General features: G+C 47.2%; 1 protein-coding gene across 1 annotated transcript in view; it reads left to right on the forward strand.

Annotated features, from left to right (window-relative positions):
• The window catches only part of LOC311243440 (dehydrogenase/reductase SDR family member 12-like), a gene marked incomplete at both ends in the record, with an annotated part of 52,754 nt that overhangs the window by 14,038 nt on the left and 13,196 nt on the right, over positions 1–25,520 (forward strand). Inside the window, 4 exons of the mRNA XM_084332670.1 lie at positions 1,292–1,373; positions 3,727–3,788; positions 8,794–8,898; positions 10,808–10,898. Of these exons, the coding sequence (XP_084188796.1) occupies positions 1,292–1,373; positions 3,727–3,788; positions 8,794–8,898; positions 10,808–10,898 (340 nt within the window). The remainder of the gene's footprint in view (positions 1–1,291; positions 1,374–3,726; positions 3,789–8,793; positions 8,899–10,807; positions 10,899–25,520) is intronic.

The following is a 25,520-nucleotide window of genomic DNA, read 5'->3' on the forward strand; positions in this document are numbered from 1 at the left end:
CGCCATCGCTTAAGTGCCAGAGAGGGTGCTAGAGCGCCACTCCCATTAATCAATGGGAGGACTGGGAGATTTGTGAGTGCTTAAAATATATCTTAAATTATGGCTATGGGTCTAATAAACTCGTCGATTATCAGTGAGTTGCTTGCAGTCAACATGTACAAACCGGATTTTTTTTTCATCAGTACATTTCCGTTTTATACCGTTTTGAATACGAGTATAGTTTTGGTGATTTCTAGTCGTTCCAGAGGAAGACGCGATAATAGCCCTTTAGTGGAATACACAAAACACGTTGTAATTTTTCGGCTGATTATCGAATCTTCCTGAAATCAACGCTAGATCATCATTATTGTCCTTCCTTGTGCATACATGAAATGCGTCCCCCCCCCCCCCCCCCACCTCCTGCACCCAACGGAAAACAGCCACACATACACACACAGATACAGCGTCGATCGGGGTAGAAATACATATCAGATCAACGATCAAATTTATATATAATGTTCTTACCTTGTATCTGATGTAATGCAAAAGAAATAATCCAATTTTCTGATCGCCATTTGAAGTACTGGGCGCGGAGGTCCGTGCCACGTTCAACAGCATTGCATATGAGTGGGGGGGGGGGGGGGGGGTGGCAGCCTCGCAGATCTATCGTTGAAATCAGGTTACCTCGCCTGATTATTTAAACCACGCCCGCACGGCTTGGATCGTCCCAGAAAAAAACGATACCATTCCCAGTGGAGTGCAATACCAGCCGGAAGGCGTAGGGGGCGGTATTTTCCCTTTTGCGAGCTGAGACCCATTCCCAACGATAACATCAGGCTGGATGGATGAAAATGAATGGATATCGCTAATAAAAGAAATAACGATTAAAACCCAACTATACTCGTGATTGCCGCTCAAGCGATGGCGAGTTAACCCGACTATCATTGTGACTGGCGTCCAATGAGTTAACTAGGGATGTTCGATATTGGCTTTTTTACCGATATCCGATATCAACCGATACGATATATACAAGGTTTCCCCCCCCAAAATCTTTTTCTATTGTCGTGGAATTAACACAACATTATGCATACTTTTGACAATAAATAAAATAAGAATTTGTTCATACTTGCTTGCTTGGGTAAATAAAGGTTAAATAAATGTAAAAAATTTCTTTTTAAAATATTTTTCTTTTCTTTTTTGAAAACCGATACCGATCATTTCCGATATTACATTTGAATGCCAATATCGGACATCCCGACTATTAACCAAATGTGAGGCTCTTCTTGTTGTTTTGTTGTTGATTGTGTGACAGATCAATAACGCTGGGTGTGTGATCAATAAGAGAGAGACGAACGCTGAGGGGCTGGAGAAGAACTTTGCCACCAACACACTCGGTGAGTCTTCAACACTTTCAGTGGCATTGACTCATCTCGAACCCTGCCCTCTTAACCCTGCCATCTCGAACCCTGCCCTCTTAACCCTGCCCTCTTAACCCTGCCATCTCGAACCCTGCCCTCTTAACCCTGCCCTCTTAACCCTGCCCTCTTAACCCTGCCATCTCGAACCCTGCCCTCTTAACCCTGCCATCTCGAACCCTCCCTCTTAACCCTGCCATCTCGAACCCTGCCCTCTTAACCCTGCCCTGCCATCTCGAACCCTGCCCTCTTAACCCTGCCATCTCGAACCCTGCCCTCTTAACCCTGCCCTGCCATCTCAAACCCTGCCCTCTTAACCCTGCCATCTCTAACCCTGCCCTCTTAACCCTGCCCTCTTAACCCTGCCATCTTAACCCTGCCCTCTTAACCCTGCCATCTCGAACCCTGCCCTCTTAACCCTGCCCTCTTAACCCTGCCCTCTTAACCCTGCCATCTCGAACCCTGCCCTCTTAACCCTGCCCTCTTAACCCTGCCCTCTTAACCCTGCCCTCTTAACCCTGCCCTCTTAACCCTGCCATCTCGAACCCTGCCCTCTTAACCCTGCCATCTCAAACCCTGCCCTCTTAACCCTGCCCTCTTACCCTGCCATCTCGAACCCTGCCCTCTTAACCCTGCCATCTCAAACCCTGCCCTCTTAACCCCTGCCCTCTTAACCCTGCCCTCTTAACCCTGCCCTGCCATCTCGAACCCTGCCCTCTTAACCCTGCCCTCTTAACCCTGCCCTCTTAACCCTGCCCTCTTAACCCTGCCCTCTTAACCCTGCCCTCTTAACCCTGCCCTCTTAACCCTGCCCTCTCGAACCCTGCCCTCTTAACCCTGCCCTCTTAACCCTGCCCTCTTAACCCTGCCCTGCCATCTCGAACCCTGCCCTCTTAACCCTGCCCTCTTAACCCTGCCCTCTTAACCCTGCCCTCTTAACCCTGCCCTCTTAACCCTGCCATCTCGAACCCTGCCCTCTTAACCCTGCCCTGCCATCTCGAACCCTGCCCTCTTAACCCTGCCCTCTTAACCCTGCCCTCTTAACCCTGCCATCTCGAACCCTGCCCTCTTAACCCTGCCATCTCAAACCCTGCCCTCTTAACCCTGCCATCTCGAACCCTGCCCTCTTAACCTGCCATCTCGAACCCTGCCCTCTTAACCCTGCCATCTCGAACCCTGCCCTCTTAACCCTGCCATCTCGAACCCTGCCCTCTTAACCCTGCCATCTCAAACCCTGCCCTCTTAACCCTGCCATCTCGAACCCTGCCCCTCTTAACCCTGCCCTCTTTAACCCTGCCCTCTTAACCCTGCCCTCTTAACCCTGCCATCTCGAACCCTGCCCTCTTAACCCTGCCATCTCGAACCCTCCCTCTTAACCCTGCCATCTCGAACCCTGCCCTCTTAACCCTGCCATCTCAAACCCTGCCCTCTTAACCCTGCCATCTCGAACCCTGCCCTCTTAACCCTGCCATCTCGAACCCTGCCCTCTTAACCCCTGCCATCTCGAACCCTGCCCTCTTAACCCTGCCATCTCGAACCCTGCCCTCTTAACCCTGCCATCTCAAACCCTGCCCTCTTAACCTGCCATCTCGAACCCTGCCCTCTTAACCCTGCCCTCTAACCCTGCCCTCTTAACCCTGCCCTCTTAACCCTGCCCTCTTAACCCTGCCATCTTAACCCTGCCCTCTTAACCCTGCCATCTCAAACCCTGCCCTCTTAACCCTGCCATCTCGAACCCTGCCCTCTTAACCCTGCCATCTCGAACCCTGCCCTCTTAACCCTGCCATCTCAAACCCTGCCCTCTTAACCCTGCCATCTCAAACCCTGCCCTCTTAACCCTGCCCTCTAACCCTGCCATCTCAAACCCTGCCCTCTTAACCCTGCCCTCTTAACCCTGCCAGCTCGAACCCTGCCCTCTTAACCCTGCCATCTCAAACCCTGCCCTCTTTTCGGGTTTGAGATGGCAGGGTTAAGAGGGCAGGGTTCGAGATGGCAGGGCAGGGTTAAGAGGGCAGGGTTCGAGATGGCAGGGTTAAGAGGGCAGGGTTTGAGATGGCAGGGTTAAGAGGGCAGGGTTTGAGATGGGTCAAAGGTCAATTCCGTTGCTAGGGCGACAGCCTGGGCTCGGGTGTATTTCCCGTCGGCTGCTGATATTCAGCAACACTGCGACAGGGAATAAACGGGGGCCATTTTAGAACGTTTATGTTGTTAAGTTTTAAAAAGTCTTATCGGTCGACGTGATTCGTGCGGATTCGAGCAGGTGAACTTTGAACTTTGTGGGAGGACTAACTACTAACAGTCATCCTCCGTCCCCCCCCCCCCCCCCCCCCAGGAGTGTACGTCCTCACCCAGAGCCTCATACCACTTCTGCAGAGGAGCCGGGACCCGAGGGTGGTGGGTACACACACACACACACACACACACACACACACACACACACACACACACACACACACACACACACACACACACACACACACACACACACACACACACACACACACACACACACACACACACACACACACACACACACACAAACAAACAAACACAAACTCTCTTGTGTTCTCTCTCTCACACACACACACACACACACACACACACACACACACACACACACACACACACACACACACACACACACACACACACACACACACACACACACACACACACACACACACACACACACACACACACACACACACACACACACACACACACACACACACACACACACACACACACACACACACACACACACACACACACACACACACACACACACACACACACACACAGAGCTTATCTGCATCATGAGGAGAGCACAAAGCAGGCTCTTGTCCACTCTGAACGAAGGTTATCCTATAACCCTAGTTATATGAATATGGCGAGCGCTCTGCTCTATTGAAACTGTCCCTTTAATCATATGCTATCATGAAAACTTTCAACCACTTGCACGCACCTACACCTGCCTGGCCACGCCCACATCCGCTCACATATAAGCGGGGCCATGGCCATACTACCAGCTCCTTCACCAGTCTTTCACCGCTGAAACGGAAGACACACGGGGTCCTCAGTGAGTCAGAGCAGAGCGCTCGCCATATTCATATAACTAGGGTTATAGGATAACCTTTGTTATATTTCATATGGCTTTACGCTCTGCTCTATTGGAACACAAGAGCGGAGCAGAGCGGAGAGCCCGACAGATGTACCTGCTGAGGTCCCCTACAACCATCAGAATCCGGCGAGGGTCTGGGCCCCCCCCGCCCGCCCTAGTGAGGGACGGGAGGGAGACAGTACCTCAAACGCCTGTGCGAAGAGGGAACAGTACCTCAAACGCACAGGGTGAGCAGACCGTGGGACTTACCTTTGTTTAGAAGGGCCTGCGACTACTCGGTCGCGCATCCCGCACGCCACCAGGGAACATACGTGAAGCAAAAAACCCACGTCACAGCCCCCAACATCGCGGGTCGGGGTCAAACCCCGACCCCGTGGCAAGGCCGTAGCAGTGGGGCGCGGAGGAGGCCCCAGCCCCAGGCCACATCCCGGGGGCCAGGACCCCCCGAAAAAAGGGGCCTGGCGAGGTCAACAAGGCCGCGGCATCGAGACCCCACCAGACGGTCACTGGTGACACCACACCCCACATCGCCAGCGTATCGGACAGGGCCTACAATAGGTGAAGGCCCTTCTCCACCTGGCACACCGCTCCGAAGCGCTCCAAGGAGGCTTCCCCCCCACAATGTCGTGGGGCCAGCTGGCGCACCGGGGAGACAACCTTCAATCCAGGTCGACAGGTCTTAACAAGAGCAGAACTCGACCTGCGCCCGGAGCACTGCGGACTAGACAGGCGCCTAAGGGGCTAACTGTAAGAACAGTATCCTGGCGGAAAGGGTGTTCGGTATGCCGTGCACCATGTCACAATCTCATGGGGTCACGAACCTCGCGGAGTCGGAGTTAGCCAACTCCGCCAGCGAACAGATTCCACCACGAACCCAGACCCTGCCAATTTATTAATCCCGCGGGTCGAGGTTCAGAGAAAGAGTTTGACACAATTGGCAGACGTCACGAAACATGCAGGGGCATACTCTCGGGCAGCCGGGGTCAGACCCGGGCTCAACCGGAGAGTCGACTCTGCTACCAACACACCGGGGAGACAACCACCCCCCTATGTTTATTAACATAAAATGGTTGCTCCCTTAACCCATTAAGAAACCCCGGAAACATAACTGCGCGTATACACAGGCTATACAATGCAGTTCAAGGCGTTTCAGGTTTAAAAAGGGTTAACCCAGGCCAACAGGTCAACGAGGGGAAGGCCCGACCTGGGCCTGGAGGACCGGGACCTACACAGGGATGCATAGAGGAGTTGACAGAAGCAGCCTCCCCGACAGCCCCCTCCCATCCCCGGTTTAGCAGGGAGGGAGGGGTGAAACGAATGGAGAAGGACCAACCCACCTAACATTGTGCAAAAAGGTACAACATAGTATGGACCAATGCACACCACTGTTAAGGGCAACTCGTAGTGGCATCTATATGACACACACATTCATGACATCAACCCCTGTGACGTCCGGCCCGCCCTGGCATTTCCCCCCCCGGAAAAGCTCAGGGTCCTTCGGGTACCAGAACTTGTCTGTGCCCCGGCGGACAACGGGTTAAACTGATCCGGTCCGGCGCGACCAGGACAAGTCCCGTGCCCTTGTCACGCCGCCGCCCCCAGTCCTAAGAGTGGGGTAGGTACGCGTGTCGATCCAAAACATCACAGGGGGCGCCACCAAGACGGTCAGTACGCGAACGCACCGCTCCCGGTGGCCCAACTAACGGGCGTGAAACCCCCCTGCCAATGTTTGATCTACTCCGTCATCTCCCCGTGGAGATGTACGCGAGTCCTCGAGTCTAACCTAGTGCACTGGTGCTCGGTAGAGATACAAATCTCCTTCCCAGTCGGCCGCATAAAAAACGCCATTTTTATGATGTTGGGCAACCAAGGCGCGCCGGTCCCAAAAAGCGGATTCAATCATTGAAAAACACCCTGGGCCAGCGCTGATCGGTCTCGTAAGACCAAACGCTGATTTATGAAACAGCGTGTATACTCGTAAAGAACCCGAGAACATTGACGGCGAATTTCTAACAAGAAAAAGCCCCACAATTTCCCTTCGCTGTCTGGGATGAGCAGCAGGAAGCCGTTACTAGAGACACAGACACAGGCTCTTATACGACGAGCCTGGGAATAAAAACCGTGTCAATTCTGCTCTTTATGTAAGAGGGGAAGACAGCGGTTTTCCCAGAGAAACCTCAACGTGAGTGAAACAATTGAAAAAGGTTCATGTAACAGATTGGACCAAGTAGACAAAACGGCCCAATATACACTACTGTTAGAGAGCAGAGCAGAAGGACCAACAGTCTCGACTGCATCGCATCATCTATCTATCTTCTTGGAACCAAGTAAGGTTTCGTCGATAATCCAATATACAGTTACCCCCACCCCGCCACCCCCATTCTGCAATCTGTTAATAACATTTTCAATCAATCAATCCTTTACAATGACAGAGGTCTGTAGCACAGGCCCTGTAACTCACGGACATGTCTCTTGGCCAATAAGAAAACGCATCTGTGACGTCTTCAATGGCCGGGGAAATCCTGTGTCCCACTATCCTAATTTGGTGTGGGAGACATGGAAATCCCCCCCCCCCCCTCCCTGTGATGAGAGAGAGAACACCTTCGTCAGGGCGACTGATAGGTAGAAAGGCACAACCTCTCGGCCAATCAGTTTCGTAAAGGATATAACTATATCCGGGGGGGGGGGGGTTATTTGTCCACCCCCCTCAACCACCTCACCCCTGATACGACGCAATAAAAAAGGCAGTAATGGGGGTAATGTGTCCTACCTGTACCCCCGGGTCGCAGGACGACTGGCAGCAACAATGGTGGTCTCCCCGTTGACGAGGCCTCTTGCAGGCGGGGCCAGTAGTGGCATTTCGCCCATATCCTGCGGCCGGCCGTGGTGCAGGCTGACGACATCTTCCGCCAGAGATGACGCCGCATCAGAGTGTCCAGGGCCCGCTATCTCCCCGCGGCTATCGCTAACGGTTAGCCACAGGCTAACTGCTAGCTACAGGCTAACGGCTAGCTACAAGCTAACGGCTAGCTAATGAAGCTGCATAAGGCGGAGTGCAGGCCTGGTCACTCCAGATAGCCAACTGCCTAGCCCAAAGAAAGGGCAGACAGCGCTCGCCTCCCTCACAGGACGGCGTTGCCAGAGATACAGTGGCGTCGGCAGCTGAGCCCCGTTTGTACGGGCCGCTGCCGCCCTAAGCTCGGGGACAAAAAACACGCAACTCCCTTGCGTATTTTCCTCCGTCACGCTCGCATCCCTCGCGGCGGGAGGCTCAACTCCCGCCGCGGGAGCCAACGTCCAGTGCGGATGGCAGTAGGGCATCCGATCTCGTTGGTGGGACTTGAACCCAGACTCGGAGTACGGGGCTCCCAGGAAAACAAAGCACACTCTGCCTGAGGGGAGAGAGCTCTGTCTTCGTGGGGCGTCAAACTAGAACTAGAACTCCCCGCCCCCTCCATGTAATCCTAATTGTCCATCGGATGCTACAGGCTAACGGCTAGCTACAAGCTAACGGCTAGCTACTGTAGCTGTTCGCAATGGAGAGGTAACGGAGGATTCCTCGCCTGGAGCCGGCTGTTCTGCTGGGCCGTATGCCTGAGCAGTCGACCCCGCACAACTGACACATCCGTTTAGACCGTCCGGCCCCGCCTCTCACCGCCAATTGACGTGAGCGAGCAGAGGCGGAGAGCCCACGCCGCAAGACACCACCCACCAGAGAGGCCGTCGGACCAGCCGACTGCCTCCCGCGGCAATAGTATCCAGCTGCACAGCCGGAGAGCAACGCTGTCGGGGGAACTGCCCAGCGACGCGCACTCCCCTCCGGGGGCCGCTGAGGCTCACCCGCCTGCCACAAACATGGAGCAGGAAAGCCCCACTACGCCCAGAGGAAGCCCGAATGTGAAGCGCCGGTGGAGGTCAGAATAATCTAGACTCTCCGGTGGTGACGACATTATTCTTTCTTTCTCCCGTAAATTAGTGAGAGAGGGAAAAACAAAAGACAATGCCAACACAGCTCCTATAACTAACTAACTACTTCATCACTTGATCTGAAGAGGTGCCCTGCACGTACTTCCAGGTGGTGAAAGTAGGGAAGGAGCTGGTAGTATGGCCATGGCCCCACTTATATGTGAGCGGATGTGGGCGTGGCCAGGCAGGTGTAGGTGCGTGCAAGTGGTTGAAAGTTTCCATGATAGCATATGATTAAATGGATAGTTCCAATAGAGCAGAGCGTAAAGCCATATGAAATATAACTGGTCCTCTCTCCTCCCCGCCGGTCAGATCACCGTCTCCTCTGGGGGCATGCTGGTCCAGAGCCTGAGGACCAACGACCTCCAGTCTAAAAGGGGCTACTTCGACGGCACCATGGTCTACGCTCAGAATAAGGTAAGAGAGCGTAATGCACGTGATCAGAGAGAATTTTTATATTTAAAAAAGAAAAATGTATTTAACCTTTATTTACCCAGAGTAGGTTTGCTGAGCACGGATGCTCTTTTTCAGCTACGCCCTGCTTCACATTCACACAGTTCCATTCACACCTGGGAGCTGCCTAGTACAACCACAGTCTGACACCATTGGACACTGAGCAACTCCACTGTCTGGAGAAGTTGGGGGTTAAGTGCCTTGCTCAAGGGCACTTCAGCAGTTGGTGTTAAGGGTATGGGAGAGTTATTAATTCACTTCCCCAGCCCAGATTTTTCCTGCTGGTCCGGGGGATCGAACCAGCGACCATTCCGGTCACAAACCCGCTTCTCTAACCTTTAGGCCACCGCTGCCCCCAAGAGAAGAGGTAGGTCTTATCAGAATAAGGTAGGAGAAGAGAGCGTAATACAGACGGATGGGTGTGTATAGGTGCATGTGGAGGTGCATGTGGAGAATGTATTCAGTATATAGACTAATATAGGGATATATTCCAGTAGGCGCAGAGCGGAAGCTATGACGATAACATAACAGCGCACCTCCCAGCTGCTTCTATAGAAAGTAGGTTAAAAAATAAAAGATTTTTTTTTGCAATTAATCAATCAATCAATCAATTTGCGCGATTTTTATTTTGTTCCACAATGACTCATGACCCACTAATTACATACTCCAACATTGTGTAAGAAACTAACACATTCGCTGTGACAGAATCGTTTTTGATTTAGTCTTTATGACCCTATCAACATATCCATTCGTAACGTTTATTGCCCGCCATCTTGCTTTCACTTCTAAAAACTCGCAAAGGCGGAGTGATAGTAATTCGGTTGTGGGCGGGTCCCGGGACCAAGAGCGTGGGGTTATTACAAATATTCAGAAAAAATAAATAACGCACATCCTCCGTTTGTTGGTGCTGAGCCAAACTGTAAAAACAGTAATACATAAGATAAAGCAGGGCTCGCAACTCAGTCGTAGTTCCAAGGTGTTTTATTTGACAAAAAAAGGCAGATGCGACGTTTCGACCCTTCTGGTCTTCAGACCAGAAGGGTCGAAACGTCGCATCTGCCTTTTTTTGTTATTACAAATACCCACATGTAACTTGACTGTTTCAGCCAATCAGAATCGAGAAATTTGCATGCCATTGTATAAACTTTCACGTATCATTTCTGGGTACTTTTTACACCCCTGCATTTTGGCAGCGAACGGTAGACAAACTCTTAACTTAAGATCAAATAAAAATGTATGGCACTTTCAGACCTAAGTTTGTTTGAAATGGTCCAAATTGAAATGGTTACTTTTGTTGCCGTTTTTATTGGTTTTATTGTTTCATTCGTTGCCAATTGAAAAACGAACCACACTTTTGTAAACAAAACCATGTGATCACGCAGGTCAGGCTTCTATTGGACCTTTTGAATCCTAACAAACATAATGTGCACAAAAGTAATCTTGTGATCCCCATAACTTGCACAAACATTATGAAATACTGTACGTGTTCTAATTCACTGTCTGCGCTACTGTCACATCAAGCATGTGCTGTATTCTGAACTTGCCAGCAGTGTGAACAATAACCTTGTGATGACATTACATAACGTTTTGGCCACCTAAATTAAAATGAGAAAGTGTTAAGCATTTTGTACCTTCCTCGCCTAAAGCAACGACCTCCATTAGAACCTCTGAAAGGTCCCCAAGGCCTTCTCCCTGGGTGGTGTTGTTATCCCTCCAGACAAGCCACAACCCGTTACCACCCTAATGATCTCTACAGGCCAAAAGAAGCCCCTGACAACGGTGATGGGAGATCGTCTTGAGAATATAGAACCATGTGGATGAGTAATAATGAACTGAGAACAATCCATGATGTTATTGTGTTATTCCCCATCAGAGACAGCAGGTGGTGCTAACGGAGCAATGGGCCAAAAGCCACCCCGTCATTCACTTCTCTGTGATGCACCCAGGCTGGGCTGATACACAAGGTACGCACGCAAGCATGCGCACGCACACACACACACGCACACACACGCACACCCACACGCACACACACAATTTCAAACAGGCAAGGGACATAAACATTCTGAAGGCACTCAGTTCCATATGGCAAAGTCTTAAAAGATTTGTATACGATCTAAATATACACATATACGATTCTTACAATGAACTTAAAGGGGCACTTCGTCGAAAAAACGACACCAATTTATTTAGCATAATGATCTCACACATATCCCAAGGCTCTAAACTGTTTTGCACACATTAATTTAGTTTTGACAGTTATTGAGAGTTAATGAGTTTGAATATGGCCACCAGTGATGTCGTTAGAGGACACCGGATGCTTGTTGTGTTAATTACAACTCGGATGAAAAGATGTAGATGAAAAATAGCAATCCCTAATGCAATCCTTATCTAATTTTCTTTTCTCCATCCACGTCACTTGCTGCTCTAATTAACACGACGCAAGCTGATGACGTCACCGGCGGCCATATTCAAACTCATTTAACTCTCAAACTAAATGGATATGGGCGCAAACAGTTTAGAGCCTTTGGGATATGCGTGACGTCATGGGCAAAATAAATCTGCATTGTTTTACGGTGAAGTGTCCCTGGAATCTGCCATATATGGCTGGGTGATGAGTAATCGGACATAGAATAGTATAAAACAACATGAGTTGATTGATTGATTGATTGATTGATTGAACATTTTATTAACAGATTGCAGAATGGGTAAAATACAGTACAGCTCAATACACACAATTGTCAGACCAGAGAAAGTTGGGTAGGCGGGGTGGGGGGTAACTGTACATTGGATTATCGACGAAACCTTACTTGGTCCCAAGAAGAGGGTCTCGTGTATTATTGGGTTAGGACATTTACTGTACATTGACGGGGGTTGGGTTAGGTAGGTGTTAAGAGCTACAGGTGTCTCTATCTATCTCAACACCGATTCGAGATAAAACCCTGTGGCCGCTCGATATCCCCCAGCGAGGTGCTAAACTCGCCAAGTTCTCGAGTCAATTAGTTTCAAGTTCAAGTTTCAAGTTTCTTTAATAGTTGTCATACAGAAGTACAGAATACTTTTATACAAAATGCTTCTTACTGTTACGTTCCAGAGACTGTGCTAGACAAGATAAGTATGAAATAACATAGTATAGCATGTAAATTAGAAGTAAAAAAATGAGGTCACAGTGTTCAGTATAGACATATGTACAATGTTCGATGCAGAATAGACGTAACTGAGGTACCATATAATATACAATATTCTATGCAGTGTACTAATACAATACTATATAGTGCAAAGCATAAATGGGATGAGGTACAATTTAGGTACAATTTACAGTAAGGTGTACGAGTTGTAGTGCAAATCCTTTATCAATAAATATAAAGTGTGTTTAGATGATCTAAAGTGTGGAGAGTGGGTGCTGCAGTGTGTTTGTTTGTTTAAAGTGAGTGTGTGCGTGTGGATGTGTGTGCTGTGTGCATTTGATGGTTGTTGTGTAGTGTTTATTGTTCGTTGAGCAGCCTGATGGCCTGGGGATAGAAGCTTCTTCTGAGTCTTTCTGTGCTCGCCTTGAGACTCCGGTATCGCTTGCCTGACCGCAGCAGTTCAAAGAGGCAGTTGTTCGGGTGGCTGGAGTCCTTGATGATTCTCTTAGCCTTGCCCCTGCACCGCTTGTTGTAAATGTTCTGGAGGGTGGGGAGCCCCCCTCCAATTGTGCGTTCGGCTGAACGTGTCACTCTTTGTAGTCTGCTTCGGTCTTGTGCAGTGCTATTCCCAAACCAGGAGGTGATGTTGCCAGTCAGTATGCTCTCTATTGTACATGAGTAGAAGTTCTTAAGGATCTTCTGACTGACTTGGAACTTCCTTAGGCACCTGAGGAAGTAGAGGCGTTGTCGTGCCTTTTTCACAACACTGTCAATGTGTGTGGTCCATGTCAAGTCCTCGGATATGTGGGCTCCGAGGTACTTGAAACTGTTCACTCTCTCAACCGGTGCCCCGTCGATGCTGAGGGGGCTGTAGTCCTTGACCCCCGACCTCCTGAAGTCCACAATCATCTCCTTTGTTTAGCTGACGTTCAGGGAGAGGCTGTTCTCCTGGCACCATCCCGCCAGGACCTTGACCTCTTCCAGGTAGGCCCTCTCGTCGTTTGCAGAGATCAGGCCCACCACTACTGTGTCGTCAGCAAATTTGATGATTGTGTTGTTGCTCCGCTGTGCCACACAGTTGTGTGTGTACTAGTGTTGTCACAATACTGGAATTTCGACTTCGATACGATACCTTGAAAAGTATCGATACTTTCGATACTTTCAATACCAAAAAAAAAAAAAATATATAAGATTTTTTTTTTTATTATATATTTTTTTTTTTTTTTTAACAAATTTTGCTTTAGTTGCTGGTTGATTCTCCTCAGCTTCTCTCTGGTACTATACGAGAAGATAAATACACTTTTAAAACCCTTTGTTTATCTTTAGATCAGAGAGAGAGAGAGAGAGAGAGAGAGAGAGAAAGAGAGAGTGGCTGCTGGAGATTTTTGGTCTACTGAGCGCACCTTCCTAGTTATGACGAGAGAGAGAGAGAGAGAGAGAGAGAGAGAGAGAGAGAGAGAGAGAGAGAGAGAGAGAGAGAGAGAGAGATTTCTCCGGCGATATGCTCGGAGCATTTATTAACGTTACGCGTGTACTGGTGTAGGATGGGCTCCGCTCGACCGAACGTTGGCAACGGGGTAGTTGTGTCGAGTTCATGCGTGTACTGGTGTAGTGGGCTCGGCTTGACGTTACTCCGTTTCCATGAAGTAATAGGTGGCCAGCTAGCTAGCATTAAGCTAACGGAGGAACGACAGCTAACGTTAGCTAATAATAGTGTTGTTTACAAACTGAAGACAGGGCTGCGCTGCCCGGCTGTGAGGGGGAGGAGGAAGAGAGAGAGAGAGAGAGAGATTTCTCCGGAGCTATGGCTATGCTCGGAGCATTTATTAACGTTACATAGCATAGCATAGCTCCGGAGAAATCTCTCTCTCTCTCTCTCTCTTCCTCCTCCCCCTCACAGCCGGGCAGCGCAGCCCTGTCTTCAGTTTGTAAACAACACTATTATTAGCTAACGTTAGCTGTCGTTCCTCCGTTAGCTTAATGCTAGCTAGCTGGCCACCTATTACTTCATGGAAACGGAGTAACGTCAAGCCGAGCCCACTACACCAGTACACGCATGAACTCGACACAACTACCCCGTTGCCAACGTTCGGTCGAGCGGAGCCGGAGCCCATCCTACACCAGTACACGCGTAACGTTAATAAATGCTCCGGCCAGCTGGTACCGATACTGCAGAAAGTATCGGTACTTCGGGAAATGAGTATTGAAGCCGTTTTAAATATTCAGTATCGATATGTATCGATACTTCGATATTTTTGACAACACTAGTGTGTACAGGGAGTAGAGGAGGGGACTCAGAACACAGCCCTGGGGGGCCCCTATGTTGAGGGTGATGGATGAGGAGGTGCAGTTGCCTGCTCTCACCACCTGGGGTCTGCCCGTCAGGAAGTCCAAGACCCACTGGCAGAGGTCATAGTTCAAGCCCAGGTCCCTGAGCTTGGCTATGAGTTTGGAGGGGACTATGGTATTGAATGCCGAGCTGTAGTTGATGAATAGCATTCTCACATAGTTCCCCTGCCTCTTGTCCAATTACTAATCCTAATCACGCTTATTTCATAGTCGCTGGTTAGTTTTATCCATTTCATATGAAATATAAGCGTATAAGAGTTGTTAACCTCTTCATTGTTTGTAATAAACAGAATGTCTGTTTGGGGAAAACTCCTTTCATTGAATTGTCATATTCACAGTAATACTATTTAATAAGTAGTACTACTAATAATAGTGTAATATTAGCATAATAATATTAATAATCATTTCCATAAGACCAGGACGTAAGAACTACTGAATAGTCATTGATACAACTTCAGCTAGAAGCAGTAACCAGCAATGGATAGAATCTGTACTCAGGCTACCAGGACATAATTACCTCCCGTTCACCTCAGATGAAAGCAGGGCATTGCCAGCGTCTTGAAAGATCATGATAGAGTGGCAAAGGAACGCGGTCCACGAGTTCGATAAAAGTATTTAACAAAGTTTGGTTTAATTAGAAAAAGTAGTTACAATAATACTGTCTTGGAAAAATCCAATCCAGGAAAATAAACAAAGCAAGGACTTTAAAAAAAAACTCATCAAAGTAGTAGTCAACATCTTTCTCAAGAAGAACAATAAGAACTCTCTGGTTTAAAAATCACTGAAGATTTAGCTAAGAGCCTAGCACAGCTCTTCAAATCTAAAACAGAAAAGAGATATCATCTACGAGTATCATCTTAGGGAGAAATACTCTTTGCAAAACTGACATGTCCAGGTTCCGTACACCGCTCAACTCTGGAATGGAGCTAAAAAAAGTCACTAAAGCAAGCCGGGTATCCCCTTTTATACACAGCAAAGATACACACTCCTCCTTTCAACTGTGTCTGGTCATTGGCTCAAAGATAAACACTCCTCCTTTCAACTTGTCTCTCCAATGGGTAGTAACTTAAAAAGTAATAGTAACAGTTTTACTGAAACGAATTACCGCACAGTGGAAACCCCCCAAGATTCCTCTCATCATACATCAATGTCATGGCAGGTATATATAAGATTTTTTCTTCTTCCTGTTCCTTTCGGCCATGGTATTTTTTGTGAATTATGTGAATATGTACTGTTGGACTGTGGTGATTCCATGTACGGATAAATAAAATGATGATGATGACTGTGCAATTTTTGACCCTCTTTGCGCCGCCCCTGTGCCTCAAATAGATCCGCTATCAGCTCTATCTTTAATCTTTCAAAATGTACAGTTGCTATTGCATGCACTCATCTGTGTTTCACTACACACATGAGTGCATGCTTACCAACTGTCCGTCTGCAACACTACTATCACCAACATCTAAGAAGGGAGATCCCCCCTTGAATGGCCCTTCTAAGGTTTCTCTCCTCCACACTGCCTGTGGAGCTTTTTTCCCTATTGTTAGGTTTTAGTGAGTTTTTCCTTACCTTCGCGTGGGGTATGTCTGGGAGTGTTGCATTCTTTCATTTATTTGCATTCATCTAAAAATGTTTGGACCTTATGGTGTTCTTGTTCTGTTCTTGACTTATTGTTATGTTTTCTTCTTGACTTGTTTAAAGAAGACGTGTACGGCCCATGGGGACATTAACGTGTGTTGTCGGGCCCTATAAATAAATTTGATTTGATTTGCACTGGTCTGAGCTTATAGATATATACAGATATATACAGATATATATATATACACATGTACAATATATACATGTACAATACAGTAAACATATACTTAATCATTGGTTATATGTTTACACATCACACATGTAGTTAAATCATCACCCGTTCTAGGATGGCTTTTTCATCAGTAGTGTGACAGCAATGGGTTAAACGCTGCAGAAAGTGCACTTTCCTTACAGAAGCTCAAGGTCAGACACGGTGGACTCCTACCTTACAGAAGCTCAAGGTCAGACACGGTGGACTCCTACCTTACAGAAGCTCAAGGTCAGACACGGTGGACTCCTACCTTACAGAAGCTCAAGGTCAGCACACGGTGGACTCCTACCTTACAGAAGCTCAAGGTCAGACACGGTGGACTCCTACCTTACAGAAGCTCAAGGTCAGCACACGGTGGACTCCTACCTTACAGAAGCTCAAGGTCAGACACGGTGGACTCCTACCTTACAGAAGCTCAAGGTCAGACACGGTGGACTCCTACCTTACAGAAGCTCAAGGTCAGACACGGTGGACTCCTACCTTACAGAAGCTCAAGGTCAGACACGGTGGACTCCTACCTTACAGAAGCTCAAGGTCAGACACGGTGGACTCCTACCTTACAGAAGCTCAAGGTCAGACACGGTGGACTCCTACCTTACAGAAGCTCAAGGTCAGACACGGTGGACTCCTACCTTACAGAAGCTCAAGGTCAGACACGGTGGACTCCTACATTCCTAAAGCGCCCAGCAGTAGCAGGGAACGAAACAATTGCACTGCTGTGATATACAAGATACAAGATATACAATACATGGTCCTTCAGCATATACAATAAACATATATTTAATCCACTATAGTATTTATATATGTTAATGCTTAATATATTACATCATACAAGTGCCATAAGACAGAGAGAGAACAGGATGTCAAATACAAAAAGTCACTGTAGTTTGTGGCACTTCAACAGTAGGCAGAAACTATTTCGTCTTGTAAAACGCTCCGATGGCAGAAACTATATGCGGCTTTATTATAATCCTTCTCCATTATGGGGCGTGTTGTGACAACAACCAGGGTGACGCTTACACAACGTAATTGGTCAGATACCTACAGAAGAGCAGAAAGAAACGCACACACACAAGCTCCTAAGGCCATGGTTACACTGGGGTTTTTGTTTTAGTTTTTGTTGCTGAATGATTACGTTTGCATGTCCAAGTTAAAAAGAAACGCCGCTTTGGCAGGAAAACGCGTTCCCCTAGCGCAGTGGTCACCAACCTTTTTAAGCCCAAGATCACTTATTTTTTTTTTGGTGAAGGCAAGATCTACCTATTGAAGCGTTGAGAGAAAAAGACAGCCAAGATTGTACTGTAAACTAAATGACTTTTATTTGCCTTTATTCTAATTACATGCAATGCTTTGGTCCAACATTAAAATGTCAAAGTAGAACTGTAATATGTACTTTCTCAGTCAGTGCTAAGTGCAGTCATCTTATGCAGCATCACTTTTCACATCAAAACAAAAGTAGAACTGTAATGTGGACTTTCTCATATTATTAACATTGACAAACATATTTACAATTAGCATTTTATAAAGTAGAACTGTAATGTGTACTTTCTCAGTCAGTGCTAAGTGCAGTCATCTTATGCAGCATCACTTTTCACATCAAAACAAAAGTAGAACTGTAATGTGGACTTTCTCATATTATTAACATTGACAAACATATTTACAATTAGCATTTTATAAAGTAGAACTGTAATGTGTACTTTCTCAGTCAGTGCTAAGTGCAGTCATCTTATGCAGCATCACTTTTCACATCAAAACAAAAGTAGAACTGTAATGTGGACCTTCTCCTATTAATTAACATTGCCAAACATATTTACAATTAGCATTTTATAAAGTAGAACTGTAATATGTACTTTCTCAGTCAGTGCTAAGTGCAGTCCTCTTATGCAGCATCACTTTTCACATCAAAACAAAAGTAGAACTATAATGTGGACTCTCATATTATTAACATTAGAAAATGCTAATTGTAAATATGTTTGTGTCATGTACAAAGGTCTAAGGACCACACAGAATAATAACTGGAGCCGGCTGCACATGAACAAAAAACAGCCTCTCTCAGTAAATGCGTTTAAAGCAATGTCCCAGGTAGGTAAGAAAGCCACAACACAAGATGTTTTCCAAATAGTAAATTATATATTTATGGTGATAGGGATTGAAACCTCCACCATAATGCACAGGGGGAAAAGGTAGGGGAGGACAAACAAGACATACATATATACAAACAAACACGTAGTAAATAATATAAATGTAACTGTGCCAGTCATGGGACACAAAGAGAAAGCCACACGATATCATTCCACAGCTACAGCTAGGCGAGAAGGCAACCTCCTCACTCCACTCTGGAACGTGGCAGTGATTCAATTGAGGTGCCCTGTGTGTGTGTCATCTTCCAGACTATAACCACTCATTCCACTGACTGCCCACAGGTGCACCAAGCAGGTGCAATCAGCTCAATCAGGGGGATGAGTGGTATCTGGGGAAGGGAGAAAGAAAAACAGAATTAGAAGATGACACATCACACAAACAAAAATAACACAACCCATACTAATTATACTAACCTGATGTTCACATGGTCTTCCAAATACAGTAACAATGATAATGACCAACCCACGTACGTCACACCTCCCCCATAAGAGCGAACCCGCAGGGTTAGCAAAACATTGTTACCTATCTTAACCAACATCAGATTAGCACCAACAGAACAGAAATAAATAAACATCACCCTCCCAATACCACATGCATCAGCCGTCAGAACGTGGCCGGTGCATTCCTCATACCGAGGCCATAACGGGAACAAGACAGGCACCGTCATTACGTTCACCCTCCTGTAGTACAAAAAGAATGGAGAGACACATTAGCCATGGGAGCTAGAAGGCAAGGAGAGTTCCAGGGACCATGGCCAGGTGAAGCTAGCCCCCTTTTTCTTTTGTCAGGGCACATAGCCACTCTCCCCATGACCTCCCTCATCGCCACCGGACACCGATACGCGAACTGCGTAAACGGGGTTCGCACTCCCAACATCAGCACTATGCGTCCTGCAAGGCACAATAGAACACAACCCAGCATGTGAACCAACAACCCTGTCACATCCCAACTCCGACGAGACGCGGGCAGAACCTTTCATTAGCCTATTCACATGACACCAGCGTGTCCTCCTCCGCCGCTCGGGCGTATACAACATATACTTAGTGGCAGACACCTTTCTTTTTACCACATAAGGTCCTGAGAACCGGGCAGTGAGCACAGTACCAGGCGTGGGCAGCACAATAAACACCTCATCCCACGCCTCAAAATGCTGCACCACCGCCAATTTGCAAAACTCACCACAGACAGAGTCACCCAATGCTAGACCTTGGTCTCGCTTCCGCTCCTGTGCCCTAGTGACAGCACAAATAGAAGGGACATTGGGGTGATTATCAATCAATGCATCACACAATGAGTCAGTAAATGGAGCGTCTTCAACCTCCAACACAGGGACGACCTTACCCCCAGCGATATCATTCCCCATGACGAAATCCACACCCTTTACGGGAAAACATGGGCGAACCGCGACCGGAAAACAACCTGTGATCAGTGCAGACTGTACATGCACCTTATGCAACGGCACGCGCACACACCCCATGTCAATACCTCTCACCAATTCACTCGACTGACAGGAGTCCACATCCAATGGTAATACATCAGCCAGGATGAACGATTGAGAGGCTCCTGTATCACGGAGTATTCTCACCTGTTGGTAGTCCCCAACTTTACCCGACAGGGACACATAACCATCAAACAAAAAGGGTTCAAAAGAGCTATTCTGGTCAGGACATGACACTGTACCAATCAACCCCACCCCTTTCGGTTACTGGGCTGACTCCCTGGTCTCCTGTCGATCCCTTAGCGCATGACAGTCCCTCATAAAATGCCCTTCTTTCTTACAATAATGACACACAAAGGTGGCCTTTTCAGACGGCGGTGAGCGTGGTCGGAATGCGCGCTCGTCACCTCCCCGAAACGGAGAGAACGAACTGCCACCAACATACACACCATCACGCACCGAAACATGTGTGATTCCCACATATTTGTGGGTCAATGCGAACTGCTGTGGGTCAAGGCTACTGTCAACTGCTCCTCCCTCCCCATCAACATGGACCCCCTGCAATTTGCATACCGCCCCAACAGGTCCACGGAGGACGCCATAGCCCATGTGCTGCACACAGCAGCATCACACCTGGACAAGAGGCAGGGGAACTATGTGAGAATGCTATTCATCGACTACAGCTCGGCATTCAATACCATAGTCCCCTCCATACTCATAGCCAAGCTCAGGGACCTGGGCTTGAACTATGACCTCTGCCAGTGGGTCTTGGACTTCCTGACTGGCAGACCCCAGGTGGTGAGAGCAGGCAACTGCACCTCCTCATCCATCACCCTCAACATAGGGGCCCCCCAGGGCTGTGTTTTGAGTCCCCTCCTCTACTCCCTGTACACACACGACTGTGTGGCTCAGCGGAGTAGCAATACAATCATCAAATTTGCTGACGACACAGTGGTGGTGGGCCTGATCTCTGCCAACGACGAGAGGGCCTACCTGGAAGAGGTCAAGGTCCTGGCGGGATGGTGCCAGGAAAACAGCCTCTCCCTGAACGTCAGCAAAACAAAGGAGATGATTGTGGACTTCAGGAGGTCGGGGGTCAAGGACTACAGCCCCCTCAGCATCGACGGGGCACCGGTTGAGAGAGTCAACAGCTTTAAGTACCTCGGAGCCTACATATCCGAGGACTTGACATGGACCACACACATTGACAGTGTTGTGAAGAAGGCACGACAACGCCTCTACTTCCTCAGGCGCCTAAGGAAGTTCCAAGTCAGTCAGAAGATCCTTAAGAACTTCTACTCATGTACAATAGAGAGCATCTTGACCGGCAACATCACCTCCTGGTTTGGGAATAGCACTGCACAAGACCGAAGCAGACTACAAAGAGTGACACGTTCAGCCGAACGCACAATTGGAGGGGGGCTCCCCACCCTCCAGAACATTTACAACAAGCGTTGCAAGGGCAAGGCTAAGAGAATCATTAAAGACTCCAGTCACCCGAACAACTGCCTCTTTGAACTGCTGCGGTCAGGCAAGCGATACCGGAGTCTCAAGGCGAGCACAGAAAGACTCAGAAGAAGCTTCTATCCCCAGGCCATCAGGCTGCTAAACGAACAATGAACACTACACAACAACAACCACCAAACGCACATAGCACACACATCCACACGCACACACTCACTTTAAACAAACACACTGTAGCACCCACTCCACACACTTTATAGCACACACCCACTTTAAACAAACACACTGTAGCACCCACTCCCCACACTTTATATTTATTGATGAAGGATTGCACTACAACTCGTACACCTTACTGTAAATTGTACCTAAATTGTACCTCATCCCATTTCTGCTTTGCACTATATAGTACTGTACATTAGTACACTGCATAGTATTGTATATTATATGGTAACTCAGAACATTGTACATATGTCTATACCGAACACTGTGACCTCATTTTCTTCTTCTAAATTACATGCTATACTATGTTATTTGATACTATCTTGTCTAGCACAGTCTCTGGAGCGTAACAGTAAGAAGCATTTTGTATGAAAGTATTCTGTACTTCTGTATGACAACTATTAAAGAAACTTGAAACTTGAAACTTGAACTCGTCTGCTAAAATTGCAGCTTCGTGGAGAGTAGATACTTTGCGTTCATTTAAATACACCACGATGCGCTCGGGCATGCAGGTCTTAAATTGCTCAATGAGGACCAACTCACTCAAAGCTGCTACATCATCCACTTCACACGCCGAACACCATCGATTAAACAGAATCCGCTGTTCACGAGAAAAATCAACATGTGTTTGAGAAGGGGATTTACTTAGTGCCCTAAAACGTTGCCTATACGTTTCCGGCACCAATTCATATACACGCAAGACAGCACTCTTCACTTTCTCATATACCAAGCTGTCATTCAACGATAATGACTGGCACGCCTCCTGAGCCCTACCCGTGAGTTTGCATTGTAATAAAATCGCCCACATGTCCTTTGGCCAATGCAAAGCCCACGCTATACGCTCAAAAGCAGAGAAATATGATTCCACCTCAGACTCCCGAAAAATGGGAACCAACTAAATATGCTGACTAACATCAAAAGGGGCCTGGGAGACTTCAGTTGAGGAGGAGGAAGAGCCACCACTCTCCAACTCCATCCTTCTTATAGTCACCTGGAGCGCCCTGTCCTTCTCCTCCTTTTCCCTCAGCATCTCTCTTTCCTCTTTCTTTCCTCTCTTTCCTCCCTTCTCATCTCTCTTTCCTCCCTTCTCTCTTCCCTGTCTCTCTCTTCCTTCCTCTCCTCCCTGTCTCGCATAGCCGCTCTCTCCTCCATCTGGAGACGGGCCAAACGTCTACTCGATTTAAGAGTGGGAGAAGAAACAGAGGCACGTCCTGAGTGTACAGAGTTATCACTGTCATTCTCCTCCCCCTTGGTAATGCCACCTCTCCGTTTTTGTACCGCACCAGCGTTTCGATCTAAACCACCAGTGTCCTCACTAGACTTGCCAGCCGCCTCGCCGTGCGCGACGTTCTCAGAGACATTTCCCTGGGCTATGGGCAAACTAAATATATTTTTATCCAACAACCCAGCCAGCACGATTGCTTTCAACTCCTCCTTACTTTTCGAACTTTGGACAGTAATGCCATAATGTTTGGCGACACTACACAAGTCTATTTTTGTGCAGATATCAATTTTATCCCTCGTAGGGTCCGCCAAAAAAACGTCCAAAGTAAAAGCTGCCCCAGCCATACCTCTTGCAGAATATGACTATGCCACAAATAACATATGTATAAATACCCTGCGCTCCCGTAGCAACCCGCGTTGCCACCAAACAAATAACAGGCACCAGGAAAACATCCACTCACCTACTCCACAATATCCGTGCGTAACACATTTAATCGCCACATTCCGCAGTATACACTTTAACCAATCTGATTTAATGCCCACATCTACCATTCATGAAAACAATAAACGTTGGTCCTAACCACCTAACTAGGATCACCTGTGTCACTCTAGCATATCCCCAGCTAAACTACCCCCCTAGCGGGACGAGGCTACACATATCTTCAGTCGCTTACCGATTTCATTGCGCGCTCCACCGGAATTACGACGCGTGCCCCCCTCCCACTAACCAGGCAGGTGATCGCCCTGTTACCTATGTGGCAGAAAAAAGATTAGTTAAGAGTATTACACACAAGAACGGTTTACATCAATCAAACTGTGTAGCACGGAAAATGGAAACACAACAATATAACTTACCAATGGAAAAAAAAACGCTATCTTACCTGACATGCTCCAATCGACAAGTTACAATGTTACATAACAAACAAGGAACTATACAATTGTGCAAACTAACGAGCCCCCATGTCATGTACAAAGGTCTAAGGACCACACAGAATAATAACTGGAGCCGGCTGCACATGAACAAAAAACAGCCTCTCTCAGTAAATGCGTTTAAAGCAATGTCCCAGGTAGGTAAGAAAGCCACAACACAAGATGTTTTCCAAATAGTAAATTATATATTTATGGTGATAGAGATTGAAACCTCCACCATAATGCACAGGGGAAAAAGGTAGGGGAGGACAAACAAGACATACATATATACAAACAAACACTTAGTAAATAATATAAATGCAGTGATGCCAGTAACGCGTTACTAAGTAACGCGTTACTGTAATCTGATTACCTTTTCCCGAAAATAGTAATCTAACGCGTTAATCTTTACAAGCCAGTAATCTGATTGCAGTTACTTGTCCAAGTGGCTGTGCGTTACTATTTCGTTACTATCTCATAATGCAGGCAGAATGCAGTATTTTCTTTCGTTTTCAACAGTCAAAAATACATTTTGAGCTGTTTTTCTTATTTGGGAGTGACGTCGTGTGGCAGTGAAAGGGTTAAATACACAAGAATGTGTCCCGCGGCGTGACTGGACCCTCTGTCTGTGAGTGACTCTGCTTTGGTCCAATCACATTCCCCATCCACAGTCTGCGAATCAGAGGCAGAGTAGGGCGGGTCTTCACAGCACGTCATGTGACATATGCGCCAATCGTGTGACAGCGGGGCTCCGTCGTTACAGCCTCGTCTGCACGGAGAATTCCACCCCAAAATGCTCGTCTAAACGCAAAATTTAAAGTGAAACCGCAAGACGACTTTTGCGGTTTCTGTTCAGACTCTCTCCGTCTAAACGTAGCCTCAGTCACTACTTCACGTTTGTGTCAGCTAAGCCGGGTGAAAAAAACATTCATATGTGGAGGAAACAAAATACTGTCTACCGCTAAAAACAGCACATCCAATTGCATTGAAAGCATCTGGAATCACAACACTAGCCGACGCTTCGACTAGGTACAGGAGGACTCGGAGGTCCACCAGCCAAACGGATAGAGTGCAGGTATGTTCCACCTTTGAGTTAAACATCTTTTGCATTGCACTATTCATGAACATGGAACACCATACTGCAGTATGTAGGTTGTCAGTAGCACACAATAATAAATAATAATAATAATAATAATAATAATAATAATAATAATAGCATAGGAGGAGCAGTACCGTTTAATCGGCTGTTTTTTAAGATCATGAGCTTCAGATACTGGATAGGTATTCAAACATAAAGAACATTTTCTTGAAGTATAACACTCCAACCCATCAAGGGCTCCTGTGGAATGGCTTTTTAGTCTGGGAGGGTTGGTGCTCACGCCTAGAAGGAACAGACTTTCTGACAAGAGGTTTGAGAAGATTCTGTTACTGAGATATAATCACTGGTTTACTCACCCCTCTCCCCTGTTTCACTAGGAACATTAGAACCATATCTGAATAGGGCAGGCCTCAAAGGTAGGCTACATATCAGCCTACATGTGGTGTTATTGACCATTTATCTTTTGTGAAATCTATAGATCTATAGATAGGCCTACCTGCCCTATTAGTACGTTTTACTCAAACTGAGTACATTTTACTCAAATTTTTTTTGTCATTCTTATGTTGTGGCAGCAGCAGGGGGGACGACTTCGTAACCTAGTTACTTTCAAAGTAACTAAGTTACTCTGATAATCAAGTAATCAGTAAAGTAACTTAGATTACTTTTTAAAGGAGTAATCAGTAATCAGTAATCAGATTACTTTTACAAGTAATCTGTGGCATCACTGTATAAATGTAACTGTGCCAGTCATGGGACACAAAGAGAAAGCCA

Source organism: Notolepis coatsorum, assembly GCF_963971535.1.
Source record: "Notolepis coatsorum genome assembly, chromosome: 17".
Lineage (NCBI taxonomy): Eukaryota > Metazoa > Chordata > Actinopteri > Aulopiformes > Paralepididae > Notolepis > Notolepis coatsorum.